Source organism: Cryptomeria japonica, chromosome 7 (genome assembly GCF_030272615.1).
Source record: "Cryptomeria japonica chromosome 7, Sugi_1.0, whole genome shotgun sequence".
Taxonomy (NCBI): domain Eukaryota; kingdom Viridiplantae; phylum Streptophyta; class Pinopsida; order Cupressales; family Cupressaceae; genus Cryptomeria; species Cryptomeria japonica.
The window spans coordinates 853,515,839-853,541,028 of NC_081411.1; the positions used below are offsets into that span (position 1 = coordinate 853,515,839).

At 37.1% G+C, this 25,190-nt stretch overlaps 1 protein-coding gene across 2 annotated transcripts in view; it reads left to right on the forward strand.

The window, feature by feature from the left end:
* The window catches only part of LOC131028947 (syntaxin-71), a 91,998-nt gene extending 68,497 nt beyond the window's left edge, over positions 1-23,501 (forward strand). For both annotated transcript variants that reach the window (XM_057959330.2, XM_057959331.2), the window contains exon 9: positions 23,237-23,501. In XM_057959330.2, coding sequence (XP_057815313.2) covers positions 23,237-23,252 — 16 coding nt within the window. In that variant the 3' untranslated portion in view covers positions 23,253-23,501. The remainder of the gene's footprint in view (positions 1-23,236) is intronic.
* The last annotated feature ends 1,689 nt before the right edge of the window (positions 23,502-25,190 follow it).

Consider the following 25,190-nt stretch of genomic DNA (forward strand, 5'->3'; position numbering starts at 1 on the left):
GGTTTTGGTTTTTGGGTCTTTTGGCAGCAGTCTCTTCGATCCCTCTGACTTTGCAAGTGAGTGGGGTTAAACTGATCAAGTTTGCTTTTGTTTGGGCAATTTTGGCTAAGTCTAGGGCTCGTTTTGTCAGTTTTAGGGTTTTTTCCTTCAGTCATAGATATTAGGGTTTTAAAAAATTGAACGTTGCATTGTAATGAGGACCCTTTGAGGAAATTTGAGAGAATTTTGAGCAAATTTCTATTTTTAGAAAGTTCCTCTTTTTTAGGTATTCCAGTGCCTCCCGGATTGGTCTAATTTCACTGAAAATCAAACTTACTATTTTTAGTAAGCCCCCCTGTGTCCTGTTGCCCTAACGCTGACATTCTAAAACACTTTCAATTTTTGGAAAGTCAATTCTGACAGGTTTCTCACAGGCAAACACTAAATATTGAGCATTCCTGAAGATTCATTTAAATCCGGAAAGTCCAAAAGCATGCAAAGTTGATAAAAAATGGCTAAGTATGACCATTCATTCCAGAAGTGGATAACGTGAAAATATTCTAAGCCTGGAAAATCCACCTCTATTCCTGAAATGGCATCCTTAATCTGGAAACAATCAAATGTCTAAGTCTGGAAAGGCACTCGAAATGCTAAAATTCCACCAAGTGAAAATGGCGCTCATGTCCAGGGTAGGGCGCCAAATCCAAGTCTCCATGGAAAAGGACAAAAATGTGAAATCTAAGGATGGAGTAGGGCGCTAAATCAAGCATGCCATGGAAAATCTCCAAGACCATCAAATTCCTTGCTCAGCATGAAATGGCTCCCAGGTGAAGGAGAAGGTACTAGAAAGGCAATGTCATGGAAAACTCAAAAAATGCAAAATTCCAAGAGGAAGTGAAAACAACGCCTAGGGATGGTGAAGGGCTCTAAATCAAGCATGCCATGGAAAATCTCCAAGACCATCAAATTCCTTGCTCAGCATGAAATGGCTCCTAGGTGAAGGAGAAGGCGCTAGAAAGGAAATGCCATGGAAAACTCAAAAAATGCAAAATTCCAAGAGGAAGTGAAAACAACGCCCAGGGATGGTGAAGGGCGCCAAAATGCTTAAGTCATGGAAAATGTTCAAAAAGTCAAATTCCATGGCATAGTAACTTTAGCGCCCAAAGTGCTAGGAAGGGTGCCAAAACAAGGTGGTCAGGGAAAATGCTTAAAAGATGAAATTCCACCACCTAGTCAAATCAACGCCCAAGGAAGGAATCTGGCGCCAAAGTGAGAATGTCAAGGAAAATCAATCAAATTCCTTCATCAAGTGAAATCCACGCCCAAGTCAAGGATTGAAATTTCTTTTCCAAGTCAAAGTTGTGGCGCCAAATGAAGGGAGGCATGGAAAATGCTCAAAGTTGAAAATTCCTCCTCCAAGTGGATTTAGCACCCAAGGCAGTCAGGTGGGCGCTAAATGGAGGTCTCCATGGAAAGTTCCTGAATGATAAGATTCCTTGATGAAGTGGATTTGGTGCCCCAACAGAGGAGTCTGGCGCTAAAATGACACTGCCATGGAAAAATGAGAAAAAGTGAAAATTCCTTCACAAGAGAAAAATAGCACCCAGGTGTGGAGCCCTGCGCCAAAACCAAGAACCTAAGGAAAATTCGTCAAAGGATTAAATTCCATAACAAGAAGGAAACAACACCCCTGACAAGGAAAAGGTATTGAGATGGTTAAGGCATGGAAACGATTGAATTCCACCACTTAGTGGACTCCACGCCCAAGGTTGGAAATTTTCCAAGGCAAAGAGAAAATTGAGGGTTAGGAATGGAATGAAAAAGCAGGAAATCCCCTCGTGAATTTTTAAAAAAAATCCATTTTTCTCCTAGACCCGGGACCTTAATTTTAGGAAAGTTTCTAAAAAATAGAAGATGGTAAAAAATTATTGAAAATTTCCTCCAGGGCAAGGAAAGTTAAAAAACTTAGAGAAAATTCCTCCGGAGGCAAAGATTCTCTCTCCTAGGGTTTTTGCGCCAAGTGGATGGATAAAGTGAATCTTCCAAAATCCCTCCAAAATTCAAAAAATGGTAAGTTGATGAGAGAATATTCCAAATCATGACCCTTAACTCACGACATTAAGAGAAAGTTCCATTTTAGAACTCAACTACAAAGGAGTCAAAGATGGTATCTAGGTGGAAGGAGATCAGTGATACAAATTTAGGAACATTCAACATGGCTGCCTTCCAAATCAGGATGTTTGGTATAACAGGGCATAATCCATCACTTGTCGCTGCTAGGATTGTCAGAAGTGGAATTGTTGTGGCAGCTGGTTTTCCCCCTTCAATTCAACATCCAGAGTTGATCCTGGAGTGCACAAAACATTACAACCCGGAGAGGAGCTATTTTGACAACAAGTGGCCAGCTTTTGGCCAACTTGACTCTGGAGACTATTGGAGAAACCTTTGGAATTCCTTCACACCATTCCATGACCTACAGGACTATGAATGGAGCTAAAGAAGTATACGATGCAGGTCCCGACAGATGTGCGAAGATCATCAACAAGAGCTGGTTGCAGAAGCCTAGGCCGCACATCTCCAAAATGCCTAAGACGCTCACCATTTTTGAATTCAAGAAGGAATATGTGGATCTGATCATGATGTTAAGCAGAATAATGGGATGTCCACATGCCATAAATTTCAAACCATGGATATTTTTCTACATTGGTGAAGTCATCAATGCCAATGGATTAGTGGACTGGGCCTCGCTAATCAGCCATTATGTTCATGAACAGTTGAAAGATTTGAAGGAGAAAAAGACCCAATCCTTTTATATGAGCTCTTACATGATTTATTCACTTGCAAGGATGGGTGGCTTCAACGGTTTTCTGAGAAAAGGAGTTATGGGCTACGGACCAGCATAGCTAAAAGTTCATGAATGTTATCCTCAACTGCACCTCTACAACACTAATTCTTTCAAACTGGTGAATGATACTTTTACCATGTACTTGACTAGACTTGTGCAGAATGAGCTCCACACAAGAGTGTCACCACAGGTGCTAAGGCTTTGGTTCAGAAATTTGGGGCCATGTTCCTGCAATTTCCAAAGTTCACTTATATTAGGATGTAGGGATTCTCGTACTAGGCATATAAATTGCCAAGGTATCCGTTCGACAAATTGGTGTTGCTGGAACTCATGAGACAATTGACGACGTATGATCAAATGCAGAAGAAGAAAAGAAAGCTATCTATAGAATTCCCAGTTGTCCTTGGTGATTATATGGAAGTGTGCTCGAACCTAGCAACAACTGAGAAGGCAGCAGAGGAATTGGCATTCTACCGCCTAGCGTTCTACACATCCAGATCTCACTATGATCCATATCGTAAGATCAGAAAGGTTGCTGGATTGAAATTTGTACACAAGTTTCACCTAGAAGACTATTGGGCAGGTGCCAAGGATGACCTTGAGGTCAGAAAGAAAATGTTCTCCGGACTGCCCCTTGATACGATCAGGATAGGTGAAATAATGCAGGTGCCAGATCAAGTAAAGGAGGATTCAGACTTAGTGCAACTTGAATTTGAAAAGGTGAAGGATCAACCCATCTAGCTTCCAGATTGGTCGGAACCAGAAATTGATGATCTAGACATTTTGGCCAGACTGGTTCTGAAATTCACCAAACATTGGGTAGATCGGCATATCGGGAGTTTGAGAGAAGGAAATGTCCACCTGACCTACCAGCTGATGGGAAGTCTAGATTCCCATAGTGAAGCTATTGAAGGATCTTCACAGGCTTAGGCTAAGGAAGGAGAAGTTCGACAAAAAGAAGTTTAGCCTAGTAAAGGAAAGAGTTCTCCAAAAAGGCCAAGAACAATAAGGAAAAATGATACCCAGCCGAAAATTCAGCAGGAGGTCCAGCAAGAAGAGCCACCACAGAAGAGGACAAGAGTGGAAGAGACTCAATCTACGGTTAGCTCTTTCAGTGTGCAGGAGGTGGAAATGTTTACACAGGAGCACGTGTATATGAAAATACAGGATCCACCGGCAACTACTCCAGATTGGCTGATGGATAGGCTGAGGAAGGAAACAGAAAGAGAAACTGATCCAGCACGAGAACTGGAGAAACTCCTAAAGAGGATGGATCAGCCAATAGAGAAGAAGGCTTCTCGGAAATTTTCCATAGTCACGAGGAATGAGTTCGGATCCAGGACTCTACATTTAGCTAAGCCCGTGGCAGATAAAGATAGGAATGAAATCGCGTCGAGTGATTATGTGATCAAGGAAATCTATTTGGGGCGCGCTTCCACGATGCAGGTTGTGGAGGATTTCGAAGGGTCTTCCTTGGCAATCAGGGAGAAAATGTAGAAACTGAAGGAAAAATGCAAAAAGTTGAAAGGTGAAAACAAGGCCTCGAGCAACTATGTCAAGAGCTTTAAGCATCCGCTCAGGGAAGTTGATCCTTCATTCATTCCTCCTTTCTTCCTCAAGAGGATGTTGATGAAGCTGAAACAATCAAGAGAATAGCCCAAGATGCTAAAGAATGGGTGGAAGATGTCTTTGCTACGACTGGGAAATTCATTGATGACTTGGCTCATCTTCATTCCAAGCTTGTTACCCTTCTGAACAGATTAGAAGTAGCGGATGGTCTCTAGGAGGATGTTCACATTTACCAAGACCTGACCATTCCGCAACTTAGAGCTTTGATGAAAATTCCGAAGCAGACATTGATTGATAGGAAGATAATCTAGGAAAAATGAAATTTACGACTTCCCGTGGTGGTTTTGCTGTTTGCTTTGGAAAGGATATATTTGAACGATTCAACATGGAGTCTTTAACTTTAAAAGACTCAATTAGAAGGGTACAAGAAGAGATTATCAGCACAATTGAAGCTTTATTCTCAATGAAGTTGAATGAGAATGGAGTGACATTGAACTTCCTGAGGTCCTAGTTGCATGAATTCTTCTTTGTAGGATCATTTTCCAAGGAAAATTTTGGAAATGTTTCTTCATTTTCCAGCACAATGAAGAAGACGTAGGAAACGATGGTGGAATGGGAGAACTTTTTCTCCAAAAGCGAAGAGGAAATCACCTTGATGGAATCCCAGATTGAGATTGCGCAAAGTGTCGATGTGGGTGAATTGGAAGCCGTCATCTTCAAATTCATCACGTATGCAATTAATGAGCGCTACAATGGTCGTCCATTCCTGGACAAGAATCTTTTGACCGAATAGTGGTGGCGCACTTATTACAAGAGTATTTTGACCAAGTGGTGGTCCAGTCAATGCATGGTGAATTTATGGAGCATCCTTTGCATGTAGCCGCCATATTTATGATTTTATGACATATTCCTTTTTGTATGTTGCTGTCACATGGAATGGTGGACATTTATGAACGGGGAATATTCATTGTATGATGGACAAGCTTGATAAAGTGGTGCATTTAATGCACAAATGGATGCCATTTTGGGCATGTTTCAATTGATTGTACATGGGTTTCATGGGCATTTATTGTAGATTCCCACCTTGTTGCATCATGTGTGGGGAATCTTTTGGGGGAAAACCCTAATTAGGGTTTGCATGCCTTCTTGGTTTGAGGCCTATATAAAGGGGTGACCCCCCTCATTTGTAAAAGGAGGAGAGATTGTATTCAAAGATTGTTGCTATAAGTTTTGAAGCAACCCACTTAATACATCTTTCAAGTTGTTGGTTTATTCTTGTCTTGTTTTAAGACTTGCATGGTCTCACTCTCTTCATTAGATTAGATTTGCTTTCGAGTCATTAGATGAACAGGATTGATGAGATTGTTTATGGTGCATGACCTTGGTCATACCTTTGGTTGGTAGCTGATTGTTATCAACTGTGCAAGGTTAGTCTGAGCTTTTCTACGTGGATACTTAACTTCGATCATTGGGTGAATGTTGTTCGAATTGATGGCTTTCACTAGTGATATGAAAAACTATTTCACAAACTTTGAAGATTGCACTGCCTCTGTGTAGTTGTCTCCTAGTGGCGAAGCAGAGTGTGATTTGGGTTTCACCTAAGCAAATCCATGTGTCCTTGTTCGTAGGTTTAGATTAGATTAGAATAGCATCTCTTAACCCTTCCTCTTTACTTTCTGCATTTTAAACCCAAAAAATCTAAAAAACGAGCCATTCAAAGTTAAATCATTCACGGGTCAATTCTTTGAAATTGCAAAACTGTCAAATCTTCTTTGAGAATACGTAAGGCCCCTTGGATTACCAATATATCACATCTATCGACTAAGTCACATCCGTTGCACAAAGGAACCTTGGAGCTAGCTGTTTGATCTTATTGCAATCTTAGCATACAGTTTAACTTTGATCAAGAGAGAGTGAAGTGACCGTCGGGGAACTTTATTCTGTGTTAGACGCTGTCCTAAAAAACACGTCAACATGTCCCTTTCAAAGGGCAGAAATAATGAGGAGTTGTACTCTTTCAAAGGGCAGAAATAATGAGGAGTTGTACTCTTTCAAAGGGTGCCAACAGTGAACGAGTGTGTCTCTTGCCAAAGGGCATACATGATGAAGAGGTGTGACCTCTCCCTCACATTGAGAGATATAAAGGATAGGAATCAAAAGCATCCAGTGACATCACTATCGATCAGATCAGTTCTAAACTGTTATTAAGTTACAGACGGTAACATCCTTGTTCTTGGTGGTATGCATGGGGATGTTTTTAATATGTATGCAGAATTTAATAGTAATATTAATATAGACTGCAATATGTATGAGTCATACTTAATTTCATATACATTCATAGTACATTAAAGACTATCATATATAGCCCAGTCCTTAGTCTTATGCTAATGCCTACACTGGGATAGGGGGTTTGTGTAGGGAGAGGCAGAGTAATTTGGTCACAAGATGGGTAAGGTCATGTATTCCTGAAACCTTGAGGGGATGTTCCCAAGATGGGTCATGGATACATAGGTTCCTAAGAAACCTTGAGGGAGCCTGCTTGTAGACTGTTTCATGCGCCCTAGCACAGTAATTTCACCTTCTTCTGTTAGAGTTAGGGAAGAAGTGAGGGCAAACCCTAAATTTAATTAGCTATTTATTGCATTATATATATTTTTTTAATGTCCTGTTTTAGGAACAATGTAACATAACCACAAAATGCAATGCTCTGCTACGACTTGTAATGTCCTACTATTTTAGTATTCATGAAGTAGGAACATTTAACTTATAAGAATCAATTGCAAGAGGCTTCTTTCCTCAATCTCACTCTTGATACTTATTACTTATAAATAATGATAATCAATGCAAGAATGATTTGATACACAATGATTTCCACTAGTAATATGATGATATGAAGTCAATATCACTGCTATTTCTGATTTGACAATTAGGCCTATGCAAAATGATCTTGATCATATATATATATATGCACTAGGTGCAATGCAACCAATGTTATGTGTAGATGGATTATCTCTGCTCCTCTTAATATGTTTGATGATACTTATGCAAGGATGATCTGTGATGACTGATCTGCAACTCCGCTATATCTGATATGACAGTGTAGAATATGCTGTAATTTAGATATTTCAATCTGCAGATTTAGATGAGATTTCTGCTCTTTCTGGTATGGCAATTGTTGAATATATGCTTTGAATCTCCTTCTTGAATCATAGCAAATTAGCAATAATGTTTGCAAGCTGTGTCTGATTTGACAATGGTATTATGCTAATAAACTTTCCCTTTCACCTATATTGATGAAGGATGAATTGCTCTCTCAGATTTATATTTGATAAATATGCAATTGTCTTGGTGCTATTTCTGATGTAAACTTTGAAGTATGCAACCTCTTATGCCAAAGGCAAAGAATGCTCGAATGAGCAGATCCAATTAGGATACAAATAAGAAAACAAACAAATTCCTCAACATTCTGGAATGAAGACCGATATCCATTATATATATCTTGCAAGGTTAAAGGGTAACATCTTTTGGAAGTTACACGTCTCTTCATAATCTAAACAGATCGGTTTATTTAATCAAATTGCACCCTTTCTTTAAGTATCATTGTCTAGATTGTTATTACTCACTGCTCATTACTGATTAATCCAATCCTAGCTTGCCGGTTCGGGTTCGGGCACCGGTTCGGGTTCGAAGAACCGGTACATTGGTACGGCAAAATTTTGAAAAGGGGTTTGGGTTCGTTAGTACAAAAACATGTAATTTTTTTATATATATAGACTATAAGCATGAATTAAGATTAGCATGTCACATAGCATCATATAAACAACAAAAGCAACATAAACTTGTAATCATAGCATCATGATCATACCATAACAACATCATTTACATCAATTTTAATATCAAAATGACAAAATATTCAAGTATCATTGTTTCAACTTTTAACAATTTAAATTTTAATCATCAAATGGATTCTCTAATTCATCATCCTCATTCTCCTCCTCATCATTGACATTGACATTAGATGAACCAATGCCAATGCCACTTACACTTGCACTTGCACTTGCACTTGCTCTATAAGTTTGCTCGCTATCTGAGTCATCAAATGCAACAAGCTGAGAAGTGAAAGCACCCAAATCAGTATGCTTTGGCTCTATATCCAACATCTTCATTTCCCCTTGCTTGTAGTCATGTTGCTTGTTTGAAATGAGCCAAGTTAATGTTTAACACTCACTTTTAGGGTTATATTTTAATTTTTTTATGTGGTGGATTTCAAAAGAAATTAAATTTTGCAAAACAAAACACCATTTTTGGGCCATCAGACCCTCGGGTTCGACTTGGGTTCTCTTGGGTTCGACCTTGGGTCCTCTTGGGTTCGACCTGGTCCAAACCAGGCTTGTGAACCACAAACCCTGTCCGAACCAGTAGTAGGGGTCTAGGGGACTGAACCCGGTAACCTAGATCCAATCCTATTAATTTGATCCAAGTCTTTAATGATCCATACTTAACAAGTCACCTTAGTCTTTGACACTGATTGGCAACCATGACATTGCTTTAACCTGTGATATACTTATTGTTTGATTGTATTGACATAAAATCATCTCCTTTAGCCACTATGTAAATGCAAACCACTACTTTATCATGACACAAACTACTTAACATTAATTTGTTTTATAATACAATGAATCGCTGCTTTATCTTTCTTTAAGTTTGGCCAACTTCATTTACTTATCGTTGCACATTAGTGACTGTAATAAATCGTTGTATTTCACTCATGATTGCTTTGTCTTTTGAATAAACTTGGTTGTTGATAAAGGATAGTTAACATCAAAGTCTTCTGTTGATCTTTCACGTACTTACTGTTTCTTTTGTACTCTTAATCATTGCATATCTTATTAACGTGAACAGCTATCATCGCTTCATCAAGCACTGTCATCATGAGTTTAAATCTTTAATTAAAACTTATTTAATTGTTTATCAACTCTTGTTGCTTTTGCGATTTACCCATGACCTAGTTTAGGTCTTGATTGTGGATATTACAATTTCTAACCCCAATAACCTAATTTAAGACAGACTAATGCTTAATGATGTATGTTAATTAATGGGAAACAGGTAGTCTCCTAATAGGGGACATTACAAAGTGATTCATGATGTTAGGGTAGAGCTTTATGAAGGCAAGAAGCCATATTGTTGGGTTTGCAGGGGATATTTATACATGATCAATTTCAGTGGGTCCTTAAGTGCAGTGTTTTTAGAATTTCTCTTGTATTACTACTTTACACTAGGAACTGATTTTGATTCTTTGAAGTTGTAATAAAGTCTACTGTTGTCTTGTGAATTTTTTCTTTCTTTCTAAAGGATTGGTTTGTAATATTAATTTGAATGGCCGGCAAATTTCCCATACTGAAGCTATGAATTTCAAGTTAGTAATGTGAAAATTGAAAGAAATGAGGATACCATTGAATTTGAGATTGGAGAGGCCCAGTAAGAAAAGTTAAGAACGTGTTAAGTCCAAAGAAAATTCATGCTTTTGAGTAGCATGATCAATGGTCATCTATGCACATAAATATGTGATGGAATTGATTGTGTGACACTGATCATTAGAGGAGGGTTGGATGGTTGTTTGTCTGGAAGATGAAGGCATAGTATAGTTTCTAAACAATGCAGTAAATAATCACATATTCCCTTGCTTGTCTTAGTAGGCATGCATGGAACATGAACCCTATAACTTGAATTTATCTCTTCATATGTCAGATTTTTTAAAATGATTCATAATGTTAGGGTAGAGCCTTATTAAAGACAAGAAGCCATGTTGTTGGGTTTGCAGGGGATATTTATCCATGATCAATTTCAGTAGGTCCTCAAGTGCAGCGTTTTTTAGAATTTCTCTTGTATCACTACCTTACCCTAGGAACTGATATTGATTCTTGGAAGTTCTACTAAAGTCTACTATTGTCTTATGAATCTTTTCTTTCTTTCTAAAGGATTAGTTTGTAATTTATTAGTTTGACTTGTTGGCAAATTTCCCATACTGAAGCTATTAATTCCAAGTTAGTAATGTGGAAATTGAAAGAAACAAGGACACCATTGAATTTGAGATTGGAGAGGCCCAGTAAGAAAAGTTAACATATAAAGTCCATAGAAAATTCATGTTTTTGAGTAGTGTGATAAATGGTCATCTATGCACATAAATATGTGATGAAATGGATCGTGTGACGCTGATCATTAGAGGAGGGTTGGATGGTTGTTTTTCTGGAAGGTGAAGACATAGTATAGTGTCTAAACAATGCAGTACATAATCACATATTCCCTTACTTGACTAAGTAGGCATGCATGGAACATGATCACATATTCCCTTACTTGACTAAGTAGGCATGCATGGAACATGAACCCTATAACTTCACTTTATCTCTTCATATGTCAATTTTTTGAAAGTGATTCATAATGTTAGGGTAGAGTCTTATGAAAGGCAAAGAAGCCATATTGTTTGGTTTGCAGGGAATATTTATACATGATCAATTTCAGTGGGTCCTTAAGGGCAGTGTTTTTAGAATATCTCTTGTATCACTACTTTACCCTAGGAACTGATTTTGATTCTTTGAAGTTGTACTATAGTCTACTGTTGTCTTGTAAATCTTTTCTTTCTTTCTAAAGGTTTAGTTTGTAATATTTATTTTTTTTTGATAAAAGTGGATAGAACCACTGAACTATATTAAATTTTAAAAGTGTTTTTACAGTGTCTGGTTCAAAAAACACTGAAGGGAAAGAACCAATAAGGAAACCCTTTAGTATTGCTTAAGTAACACAAGCCTATTCTACCCAATACCAAATGCCCATTGGCATAATACATCAAAAAAACCCATCCCAATTACATAAGTCGCATTAGATATAAAGGAAGCCGTCAATAGAAGCATATAGAAGGAAGATTAAAGTATGATCACTGAAGGATGCATATCTATTGCTGCCAAAAAACACCAGTTTGAACCACCTCTGTCTATGAAACACAATTCTCCAACCACTATTTAGAATGATACCACATAGCAGAAATGAAACCATAATCAGACACCCTGTCAAAATTGTGATCAAGCATAGCAGAACCCACACCAAAGAAAAGCCACACCAAATAAGGAGGTTGATGAAGACAACAACTATGCCCTTCTTTACTTCAAACATTCCAAAACCGAGGAAGGAATCTCATCCACACTTACCTCCTGCATATTAGCATCACTGTCAATGGCTAAATTAGCGAAGAAATTTGCAATCTTATTCACTTCCCTATAACAGTGAGAAATCAAGAAGGAATCAAAAAGGTCTAATTTTTGTAAAATATGATCAAGTATATATTATAATTGCCAACAATTCGACTTCTTTTTCATGACACTTTGAATAATAACCATAGAATCACCCTCAATTATCAAGTCCTTAATTCCCCAAGATATAGCAATATCCAAACCAAAAGACAAAGCAAAGAATTCTGCACAATTGTTAGACTTGAAACCAATCGCATGACAATGAGCCTGAATAAATCTTACCTTATGATCATAAATTACCATACCTGGCCCTGCCAGGCCAGGGTTCCCACGAGAAGCACCATCAAAATTCAATTTAAAGTGCCCTTGTGGAGGAGGTTTCCAGCAAGCAAAATTTCTTACTTATAGCATTAGTCTTATTTAAAATAGATCCATGAGAAGGTAAGATTGATAACATTCTCCAAACTCGAGTTACCCTACCATCCCAATGAGAAAAAGAGGTAAAGGTTTCCAAATTCTTATAGATAAAAGACAAAGCAACTTCAGAGATGGAAGATTCAATCCTCAATAAAACCTCAGCCAAGGAAGAACTTGTTTGTTTAAAAATCCTATTATTACGCTCTAACCAAATATTCCAAATCACAATAGATGGAGAAATAATCCAAAGACATGCATAGAAAGATGAGGCAAACAGGAGAGGCCAGGCTCTAAAGTGGGAAAGGAGATCGTTACCAATAACAAAGGAAAGATTAAGCTTTTCAAATAACCACTGCCAGCAAGCATAGGCAAAATCACAGTGAAGAAACAAGTGTGCAGAGGATTCTAAATTTTTATTACAAAAGACACAAGAAAATACTGCAGTAATACCCAACCTGTCCAACCTCATTCTTGTAAGGACCCTGTCCTGCACTGCTAACCAAGCAAAAGCACCAACCTTTGGGAGGCAAGCCATATGCCAAAACAGCTTGTATGGCCAAGTAGATAAATCTTTAGCAACCAAGAGAGATAGCCATCCTTAACTCATCGTCAGCATCAGAAAGAATTATTACTCTCTGTTACCTATTTTTCGCTCCTGGCTGAAAAATAGGTTAAGAGAGGCTAGCATGAACAAAAGAAAGCTAGTGTATACTAATTCTCTATTTTTGTGTTTTAAAGATGGTATTTCTAAGTACTTCTAGTCTGTAACAACAAAGAGAGAAACATCTCATTGAAAAGGAGAAGTATTTTATTCATATTCAAACATGCGTCCCACACAAAGAGCCGTGGGACTAGCTACGTGCATCCAGTGCAGAAAGGAAATATACATATATGTATGCACAAGTACAGAAAAAAATAAAAATGAGGAAAGGCATGTCAAGAATGGAACCAATCATTGCCTGAATGACTGGAACAGTTGAGGTACGCTCGTTGTCGCCTTTGTCTTGCTGCCCCACCCTGGTTCGTTGATGTTTTCCTTCTGATATCTGCAAAAAAGTTGAAACAAGCAATGCGTTAGAACATTTTGTTCTAAGCAATGGCTGACTGCATTTCTAACATGTGTACTAATGCACGCATATATATATATATATGATCCCTACATGCATCAGATGCATATAACTCGAATCACAAAGGAATCTCGAAAGGCAAATATCAGATCAAAGGAAAATCACCATACATATGCATATTTTGCTAACAGGTTTGTTTCATGTGTAGGGAATGGAAAAAGGAAAGCTTGCTGGTCGTGAAGTTCACTAAGATGAGTGGAGATAAATGCGGCTCCCACAAGGGTTGAGCCCAGCTCATGTGAAGAATGGCAAGGTTTCATACAATCAAATCATGTCAGAGCTGGTGATAAAAGGAAGAAGAGTAACAAAAACGCAAGCGTGATTGATCAGACATTTCGACAAATTCAAGACAGCTGCGTCCTTGGAAATAATATTCAGATTTTAAGAGAATAATGTTAAAATGGCAGCTACAGTTTTCGTAAAATATCTATTTTTAATGCACAGCATTAAGTGGCAGATGACAAAGGGAGGGTTTTTAATGTTGTTTTTCACCATTTTCAGTCCAAACAGTCATTCAGAGATGCACACAGCAGTGAAGTTATCAAAGGAGTACACAGTGGTCATGATCAGACAAGTCTTGTTGACCCATTTTGTTTTGTTCCAGATGGAGAGCTAGATGCAGGAACAGAAATTAATGTCAACCTTAATTATCAATTGTTTTATCATTTCTTGGGTACGGAGCAATCTGAAGATATTTTATGATTGGAAAGATCCAGAAAATCCTGAGTGGTTAGTTGGGGCCGATGCATCTGAGGATGGAAAGTATATTCTTTTACATATTACAGAGGGTTGTGATCCTGTGAATAGGCTCTATTATTGTGATCTCGATACCCTTCCTCAAGGTATTGAGAGTTTCAAAGGCAAGGAGGAGATGCTTCCATTCCAGAAGCTCATTGATAATTTTGAAGCAGAATATGCCCTTGTTGCAAATGATGATACTGAGTTCACATTCCGGACAAATAAAAATGCTCCAAGGTATAAATTGGTCCGAGTGGACATGAGGTACCCAGAATCTTGGAGTGATGTTGTTCCAGAATCAAACAAGGATGTACTTGAATCAGCTGTGAGTGTCAATGGCAATCAGCTTTTAGAATGGCGAGGCAACCAAAATGGGGGCACATTAAAGATCTACATAGAGCTATTAAACTTTGTGAACCAGCTATGATAAGCTCAGAGCCTGAATAACGCTATCTTGGACCTGGTTTAGAGGCACACCTTTACTACACAGACTCAGGAACATGTTCAGCATTCATTGCCAATACCGATAAGACAAAAGATTTAACTACAACATTTAATGGAAACACTTATAGCTTGCCTGCATGGTCTGTGAGCATCCTTCCGGATTGTAAAAATGTTGTCTTCAATACAGCAAAGGTTACCACATTCACCACTTCTGCACAATTGGAATTTGTGGAGAGCACTAGTGGGACAGTAGGCCCAACATGGAAGTGGTACAAAGAGCCTATAGGAATATGGAGGCCTAATGCATTTACAAAAAATGGTCTAGTGGACCAAATAAATATGACAGGCGACTCAAGTGATTACTTATGGTACTCAATAAGTTTTGAAGTTACCAGCGATGAACTTGCTGATGGCACCTGGCCATTTCTAAATGTCAAGACATTGGGACATGCACTGCATATTTTTATCAACAAACAGTACATAGGTACTGGGACTGGTAGTAATTCAGATCCAAAATTTACAATGTATAAGCCAATATTTGTAAAACCAAGAAAGAATACATTGGACCTATTAAGTATGACTGTGGGCCTAAAGAATATTGGCCCATATTATGATACAGAAGGTGCAGGAATTACAGGCCCAATTACTTTGAAAGGCTTGAAAAGTGGTACACAAGATCTTTCAATGTGGCAACGGACATATCAGATTGGATTGCAAGATTGGAGTGCAGACTTCTATTGTAGAAATGCAGTCTATAGATATGATGTCCGCAAATTCCTTGCTAGAAGAAGAGCCAAATGCAGCAATACATTGGGAGACATTCAAGGAAAAAGTTGGAGTTTGGGGAAATGATGTTTTTACTACTAACACTCTTATAGACCAAATTAATACAACAAAAGACACCACTGATTATTTGTGGTACACAACAAGTCTGCAGGTTGATGAAAAGGAACCATTTTTTAGTAATGGGTTGCTGCCAGTGCTAATAGTTGAGTCGAGGGGACATGCAATGCACCTCTTCATCAATAATGAATTTATAGGAAGTGCATCAGGGAATGGGGGTGATATCACATTCAAGTATGAAAAAGCTATTCATTTAAGGGCAGGAAAAATTGACATTGTTTTCTTGAGCATGACAGTGGGTTTACAGAATGGTGGACCACATTATGATTTTGTGGGAGCAGGCATTTCCAAGGTCAAATTAGAAGGCTTTCGAGATGGATCAATAGACTTGTCCACAAATGATTGGACATATCAGATTGGATTGCAAGGTACTTGTGATGACTCCTCAAATTTTATTGGATGGCCTGCGTCTCAATTTATTAAAGCTAGACATGGTTCACTTGCTAATCTTTGATGAGTGCCATCATGCATGTGGGCACCATCCATATGCGAAAATAATGAAAGAGTCTTATTATGGATCTCAGCACAAACCAAAAATATTTGGAATGACTGCATCACCTGTCATGCGGAAGGGTGTTTCTTCAAGTGTGGATTGTGAGGACCAAATTGCTAGACTTGAAGACATCCTGGATTCAAAGGTATATACATTGAAGGATAGGGCCGAACTTGATTTGTTTGTGCCCACTCCAAAACAAGTAACTAAATTTTATCGTAAGCATCATTTGTAGGATGATTCCCTGCGACTAAAACTGGCTTCTCTGAGAGAAAAGAATATTCAAAGTGAATTGTTTCCTTATCAGTTCAAGGATGAAGAAAATTTTATGAAGAAAATGAGGAAAAGAATTTGGAATCTCCATGGAAATATTGAATATTGTCTTGAGAATTTGGGATTGTATGGTGCTTATAAGGCTACTCAACTATACCTTGCTAAAGACAGCAGACACAATGTATGTGATATAGATATAATAGCAGTAGAAAATGTGCAAGAATCGAGGGATGCATTTCTATATGATGTCTTGGAGCTTCTAGAGGAGGCACTTCCAGCTGATGTAGATAAATTATTTAAAGAGCCTGCAGGCATTACTGTTGCTGTTGAAAGAAGGATTTTATCTCAGAAAGTGCAACGATTAGTGCAACTTCTTCTTCAACATAAGAATGCTGAAGAGATGCACTGTATAATTTTTGTGGAACGAGTGATTGTGGCTGCAGTAATGTCAAGTTTGATGCAGCAAATTGATTGTCTCTCATTTGTCATCAATGATTATTTATCTAGCGCAACTCCAGTATTGGGTAGAAAAAAGCAGCAAAAGACTTTAGACCTTTTTTCTGCTGGCAAGATCAATGTTCTAGTTGCAACTGATGTTGTTGCACAGGGTATGGTGGTACAAGGTTGAATTTGAAGCTCAAACAGCATGCATTTATTGTTTATCTATTTCTTCAAGGTTTTTCGTAATATCCAGAAAAGCGATTTTCAAACAGCATAATCAGTAAAAGATAGCGAACCTGTGAAGAATGAAGGATGCAGGGAGAAAAGATCGCGCCCAGCAAGGAAACCAGGTTCGAACGCCCAGAAAATGCTCAAAAACACAGGAAAATTTCCACGGCGGCTCCATAAATAGGCCCGAAACTAGCAAAAACGCAGACAAAGAGCAGGCCGTAAGGAGAAACAGAGGCCCAGCACTCATTTCGGCACCCAGAACAGTGAAGAGACCGAGATTTTTCTTCTTTCCACGCCCAGTTCGAACCCTAGCGGCGCCCAGATGCAGAGCGAAGTTTCCAGAAGTGTCGCATATCAAAAGTGAAGAGGCAAAATGAGCTTTTAGGGTTATGTTTCCCTTAAAATGTCTTCATAAAAAATCATTTCTATTCCCTTCTCTTCTATGCCACGCAAGATGTATGGAGGCCACATGGTAGAGTTCGCCATGTCTTCTAAGTGATTTTAAATCACTTTAAAATTTTGTAACTCTTTTTGCTTCCTAAGTGATCTTATATCACTTAATGTCCCCACTTGCAAATTGCTTAGCAAGTAATTTTAAAAACTCAAAAATACGCCCTCCAATAAATGTAAGCAAATATTTTTTTTAAAGTTTTCTTTTTATTATTATTTATCATTATCTGATCAAACATAGGTTTTACTTTATTTTTATTTTATATTTAAAAAATTAATAAAATATAATAAAAAAATTTATTTATTAAAGTGTAAATCAAACACTTTTATTAAATATATTTTTATTACATTTTATTATTTAATAAATAAAAATAATAAAATTATCTTATTAAGGTGATTTATTTTATTTATCACTTTAGATAAAATAATTCTATTATTTTTATGTTATTAAAACCTTTAAATAAAAATAAAAATAAAATCAAACAAATGTCTGACCAGATAATAATAAATTTTTTTAAAAATCACTTTATCAGATATTTTGTTTGGACAAAGGGAGGGATATTTTTGCATTTATGAGGGCTTGCAGGCCTGTCAGAGACATTTCAGGGTCATTTATGATGCATTTATGAGGTTTTATGGTTGCAGAATGGATGACTTGACCTTTTGGCTCAGGTTTATCCCTTTTCAGATATTTTTGAGGCCCAAAAAGTAGGTTTTTTGAGTTTGCTCGACCTAAAATGAGGAGGTGGAGTCTTCTTGATAACTTTGGAAAAAGGCATATATACTGCAAGCCTTCATTTTGGTAAGGGTTCTGATTCATTCATCTTGGAGCAGACTGTAATTTTTTAGTTCTCTCTGCAGGAAGGGATGTCTTTGTAACACATTTTCAGGAGTTATAAAGCTTGGTGATACCTGTTTGGCAAGGATAATAGCTTGGTTTACTTCTCTACTTCTCATCTTTCTCTGTTATTGCATCTTCAAGGTTAGTCAGTTCTTTGGTGGTTGGCTTTTGCCCCCCTTAAAATTTACATTTCCTTTTGATGCCTTATGCAGAAACATATATACTACTTGCAGGTCATAAGCTATGTTTTAGTGATTAATAGTCTTAGGTTGTGAAAAGGATTTTTCCTCTTAGGACTGTGATTATCCAGCCTTCTTATGAAGCATTGATGCAAAGATCATGGGTTGTTGGTTACTGTAAAAGAGGTTTATTATCACTGTTGTACTGTGTGTCTTTTGCTTAGTTAGATTTCAAAAATATCATCTGGTGCAATCACCTTAGATTTAAATTTTAGTTTTACATGTTCTCCTCCTTACTCTTTTCCCTGAAGAAATTGTTAGTTTAGGTGCAGAATCTGAAAAGAACCAGCTTACTCTGGAGGTTCACTCCATTTTTTAGGCAACCCACAGGCCTAGGAGGGTTCCCATGTGTCACAAGCCTGCTGAGTTGATAGCTTAGCAAACAGGGGTGCAGGTTCAAGTGATAACACTCTCTCCGCCAACATCTTTTCATATTCCAATTTCACATTTTGATCAATATCTAAAAACTCATTGATTTCCATTTTGCCACCTTAAGATTCCCACTATACTCAATTTCAAAATAATCAGCCACAAAGACACCCCAAAGGGAAGAAAGAGTGGAAATTAAAGGAGACTAATCCCTCGAGTTCACCAGAGGGGGATGTCCATTCCAAACTTCCTCCCAAAACCTGACCTTTCTACCATTATGAACAATCCATGAGAGATGAGGCAAAATCACTAATCTACATTTACATAGAAAATTCCAAATAGTTGAACCAGATGGTAAATTAGAAACTTGAAAAACATATTCTCTTGGTCCGTTATTTAAATATTTAGCAAACATAATTTGTGCCCAAAAGGAGAATGGTCTCTCATACAATTTCCAAACCAACTTAGCACCTAAGGCTAAATTTTGACTTTCCAGACTCCTAATGCCTGTGCCCCCAAGGTTTTTAGGCAAACAAACTTTATCCCATGCTACCAAAGGGAGTTTCTTCTTACCATCTTTATTATTACTCCAAAGGAAGGACCTAAGAGTATCTTGCAAACTAACAAGAGCCGCTTTCGCAGACTGCAAAACAGACATGAGATAAGTAGGAACAACATTTAGGACAGACTTAATAAGAACAATCTTACCAGCCAAAGATAATCATCTATGATTCCAGGATAGGATCCTTCTAGAGATAACTGAAATGATCTTATCCCAAAACTCAACTCTATCTTGCTTAATGAAGAAAGGTATACCAAGATAAGAACAAGGAAGATTTACAGATGCAAATCCCCAAAAAATATTCAATCTATCCTGAACCAATTTTGAAGCATGAAGGAAAAAAATCTTTGACTTATCAACATTGATTCTCTGACCAGAAAATGATGCATAATTCTGTATTATCCCCTTTATCACTCTTGCCTCACCCAAAGAGGCCTGACCAAATAACAAGGTATCATCTGCAAACAAGCAATGCAAAATGCTTTGTGGAACATTCTGAATCCTAATTCCCTTCCAAAGCCCTCCCAGCGTAGCGGCTCTTATAGCCCAATTGAACGTTTCAGCTAGAAGAATGAACAAGAAAAGAGACAGGGGATCCCCCTGCCTCAAACCCCTAGAAGAGGAGAAAAAACCACAAGGGGAGCCATTAATTAGAACCGAGAAACTTGCAGAAGAAATACAAGCACGAATCCATTTGACCCATGCCTTGGAAAAGCCCAATTTAAGTAGAACAACACACAACGCCCCCCATTCTACTCTATCATATGCTTTCATCATATCTAATTTGAGGATCATGGCCGGGATTCTCTGAGTAGAAATAGAATGCAGAACCTCATGTGCCACTATAGCTCCCTCTACCGTCTCCCTTCCTGGAACAAAGCCACCTTGTTCTAAAGAAATGATCTTAGGTAAAATTTTAGCCAACCTTAAAGAAATAGCTTTGGTAAAAATCTTGTACAAAGTATTACATAAAGCAATAGGGCAAAAATCAGCAAATGTCTTGGTAACCTCTTTTTTAGGAATAATTGCAATCATTGTATTATTAAGCTCTTTCAAAACAGACCTATTCCTTCTAGCTTCCTCAAGGGCCAATAAAACATCATTTCCTACAAAATCCCAGCATTTCTAAAAAAATAAAAGAGTAAAGCCATCCGGTCCTGGAGCCTTATCAGGGTTCATTGCAAAAACAACATTCTTAACTTCATCCAAAGAAAAAGGAGACATCAACATTTTATTATCTTCCGAAGATGCCAAAGAAGGAATATTAGAAGAATGTTATTATGAAGATCTCCATGCTCCGAAGACAATAGTGACTTAAAAAACCTAATTGCCTCTGAAGCAATATCCTCCTATTCTGTTAAAAGTCTGCCATTTGGACACTCAATACAAGATATCCTATTTTTACTTCTCTTAATTTTTGTTGAAGAGTGAAATTTTTTTGTATTTCTATCACCATCTGAAAGTCAGATCTCCCTCGATTTCTGTCTCCAATATAGTTCTTCTCTGGACAAAACTTCTTCGAGCACCATACCATGTTGAATCACATGTGAATTAAGACATTCAATCATATCTTGAATCCTCTGTTTTTCTTGAAAGATGTTCTTAAATTGCAAGATATTCCATTCTCTAATATTAAATTTCAAAAATCTCAACTTCTTAGCAATCTGAAACATTCAGGATCCAGAGCAATAAGGAGCAGAACTCCACCATTTTTTGAGCAAAGGCAAAAAGGAAGAATCTCTAAACCACAGGTTCAAATTTAAAGGGTGACTTAAAAGGAGCTTTATCTTCCAGAATTGATAGGGAAATTGGAAAATGATCTAACCCCGAAACTGGAAGAATAGAGGAAAAAAATTCGAACTCTGAATCAATCCAAACATCTGATAACAAAAACCGGTCTAACCTTTCCGCAATCTGAGAAAAATCTCTTCGCATATTTGTCCATGTGAAAATCCCATTCTGAAACTGACAATCAAAAAGACCCATGTCCTTAATGAACATCCCAAAGTCTTCCATAATTTTTTTATTAGGAAGAATACCTCCTTTCTTTTCTCCCAAGTCAGTGATAGCATTAAAATCCCCCACAAAGATTATAAAGGGACCATGCCTTAAAGGGGAGGAAATTCTCTTAAGATCTCCCCATAATTTAGTCTTCCTTTGAATACCAGAAGGAGCATAAATATTAAAAAGCCAAAACTTAACCTTCGAAAGCTTGCTTTTAACTAAGGCCAACATCCAGTTTACAGTAGAAGCAACTAGCTCAACGTCAATGTTATAGTTATTCCAAAGCAATGCCAAACCCCCTGATGCACCACAAGCTGGAGAGGAGAGGAATTCTCACTTTCTCCAAGAAGAAAAAACCAAATCAGCAGACTCCTTTGACAATTTTGTCTCTTGCAACATGAAAATATCACACTTAACTAAGTCCATCTGGGACTTAATTAAGCGCCTCTTGTTAGGGGCATTTAAGCCCCTAACATTCCAAGATATAATTCTCATTGCTCTCGAGGGGAGACCGAGGCTCCCCTCTTTCCTTTAGACGGAGAAGACTTCCCTTCTCCAAAACTACTTTGAAGATTACACTTCACAGCCCCCGACCTAGTCACAGGAGGACTGATAATAGACCTCTTACTCCTCTTACCCTTAGGAGTACCACTTCCTTTCATAGCGTCACCAAGAGAAACCGAATGCTTCCCTTTCCCAACACCAGGAGAAAGAGACAAAGTCTGCTGAATCCCAGCATCAATTTCCAATTGAGTCTTTCGATTCTTTGGAGGCCTACCCCTACCAGGAGAAACCACAGATGAAGCCCTAATTAGAGTAGTTTGAAGCTATGAATTCCAAGTTAGTAATGTGGAGTTTGAAAGAAATAAGTATACCATTGAATTTGAGATTGGAGAGACCCAGTAAGAAAGGTTAAGAATATGTGAAGGCCAAAGAAATTCATGTTTTGAGTAGATGAGTTCAACAACTCTATTAACCTATCGTAAACTGAGGAAAGAGATGAAGAAAAGGCTGTGCCAAGGACTTCTTTGAGGAAGCCTTTAAAGGTTGCCTCAAATACAAAATACATGATTGGATCGGTTGTTTGATATTTTTTTGACAAGGGAGTGATATTTTTTTACAAAGAATGGATAGAGTCAGTAAAACGACAAATTGAGTTAAATTGAGTTTTCAGATGTTAAAAGTTCAAAATTACCTTGATTATTATTGATCTGAAAGGTTTGATTTAGCCATGACATTTGAAGTTTAATGCTATCCGAGGATTATTTCATAAAGATGTAACCTAAGTAGTTGGTTATATTACTATCATTTTAAATCAGTCATAAGAAGATATTTTCTTTTTTCAAGAAAATTGTATATCTTATGAAGGTAAGTAATATCTCCCCTCGCTTTCTATAGATCATTTTCAAATATTTCTTGAATAATTTTACCATGACTTGTATCGAACAGGCCTGCAAGGATTTCTAATCAATTACAGATGTATGTTTTCAAAGCAACTGTTTTCCCCAAAATAAGTTACACTTCAGTAGTTTACGACCACTTGATTTATTCTGCTCTTTCTGTTAAACAAATTCAGCATGCATGATTTTCTCGTTGATATATGCTTGTATGTCTTGTTGGGTAAACTGAAAGATATTAGTTATTGAAATTTCACAAGCATTTGAAAGTAGCATTATCAAGCCTTTTGCTATTTAAGAATAATCAGTCATCAGCTTTAAACATTCAAGCCTTAGAACTTAAAAATGATTCAATCAAGAATGGTGATAAATCTTGCAACCGTGTAGTTATGATAATGCTTATATCCATAATTATTGTGTTTGGATTAATTGTGTTCATTGCTTCATTGCTCTAGAAATATTCTTATACAGATTTCCGAAGATCACTAGTAAGAAGTTCCTTCATGGATTATTTTCTGGGATTGTTATTTGCTGGCTGCATGGAAAATTCACTTTTTAGTTGTAGTGTTTATTAGTGATTTTTAGGTAATTTTTTGAGATTAAATTCAATTTATTCACCGTATTAGCAATCCACATAAAAATAGGAGTAATACTGGCTTATTTTTTGCAGTGTCTTGAAGAAGTAGAGCCAGAATGCAGTAAGTGATATTTGGAGAGAGCATACATGTATCAATCAGACTTCTTGTGACATAAGGTGTTTTAATTGTACTGATAGCATCCAGAGATTTTCATTTCCTCCTATATTTTCTGTCTCTGTATATGTATTGACGGCCTTTTTTATTCTGACATTTTCCTGTTTTCAACATTTTACCTTGAGTGAGCTTATTTACCAACAGTTAGGTTTGAGATGAAATAGAAAACTGTATCTTTCTTTCTTTACTGAGCAAATGCAAATCTTACAATTGCTCCTCAAATTTCATTTTTAAGTTATGTATATCTTTTAATAGTGTCTGCGAACCGGTTTTTGTATATCAAAGACTTAATAGATCTGAGTCCAGAAAATATAATCCTCTTTTTGAAATTTGCCTGTATTGATTGATTGATCATCTACCTGAGTATTTCCAGATATTTTTTGTTTTTCTTAACTATGTTTAATATGCGCTGGTACATGCATTTCTCTTAAGCACTCTTGAAACCCAATTAATTAGTCTCATTAATGCATATGAATTTATCTTTGTTTGACAATGCTTCTGGGACGGGGATGGCAGGTGATTAGAGGATTATAGAAGATGACAATTAAAAAAAACAGATTTTTGAAAATAAATAGGAAATTTCAATCATTCACATGATAAGGAAATTACCATATTGATTAGATAACCATATCACATAATACTAGAGCTAAACTGAGAGTTGACATACAAACTAACACGATAGTTTTTTAAATCTTTTTTATGCACAAAGGCTGAAAAATCAAAATAATGTGTTTTTGTACGTACAAATATATGCACGCACATAAATACATGCCTAAAATTCACATGAAAAAGATGTATAATAAATTTTAAGTATTGAAATTTTCTGGACATTTTTATGACAATCTGACATTTATATAAGACAAAAGCTCAATTAAAAAAGAAAAATGGGGAAGTGGGAAACTCTCTATGACATTTCCTGCAACATAAATTTTTAATAATACCTTGCTTGTGCCTCTGTATTTTCCATGATATGCAGATATCGTTAAGGAGCCAATTCCTAACAAGATGGTGAAAGTTAATTAAGAAGCTGGCGATAGAGCAATTATGCAGCGTTTTTAGTTCTGCACGTAATTGCTAGATAGAGTTCATCAACTTCATCCTTTGACCTAAAGCTGAAAATTTGCCAATAAACCCCCCATAGCTTAATGCTCTATATTATTTTTTTTGTCTCTATTGATTACTTAAGCCATTTTTTTGAAATCAAAATGCAATTAACTTTCACAATTGTACAGAACTACGCTTTATAAAGTTGCATCATCTTATGACTCAGACCTAAGAAATTCTTGATGTTCAATTGTTTGTTTAGCCAATATGTTTTAACGGTTATCAGTTTTCTATCACAGAAAACGCTTGCAAAGATGTTATTAGTTTTCTGTTTTTTTCGTTTTGTTTTGTTTTGGGGCTGTAGACGTTTGTGGATGACTTGTCATCCTACCATCCCTTGGATGTTTTTACGCTTTCTCCAGCTATTTTCGGGATGTACTTGGTCCGACTTGGGGGGTTAAAGATGGTGCTAGGGAATGTTTTGAGATGTCCCGCGTCACTGAAATGTTATGGGGACGTGGATGCCCAAAAGGCTAGTGGACATGTCTCTGTGTATGCCACCCCTGTGAGAAATTTGAAGGCTTACAACAGTATATGTTCATCCTTTTGCCTCTGCAGTGTAATGGTGCTTGATATATACAGAGAGACACTAATGCTTTGTTCGTTCATGGATACATGAGTACTGTGGAAAATGATTAGACACACAACTCAAGCATTAATTACAGATATGATGACCAGAACAACTGATGAACAATGATTACATAGTTTTTTTCTTTGAAAATAAACTTTCAATATATTTAAGGAAAATTAAAACACTTTAAAGGTTCA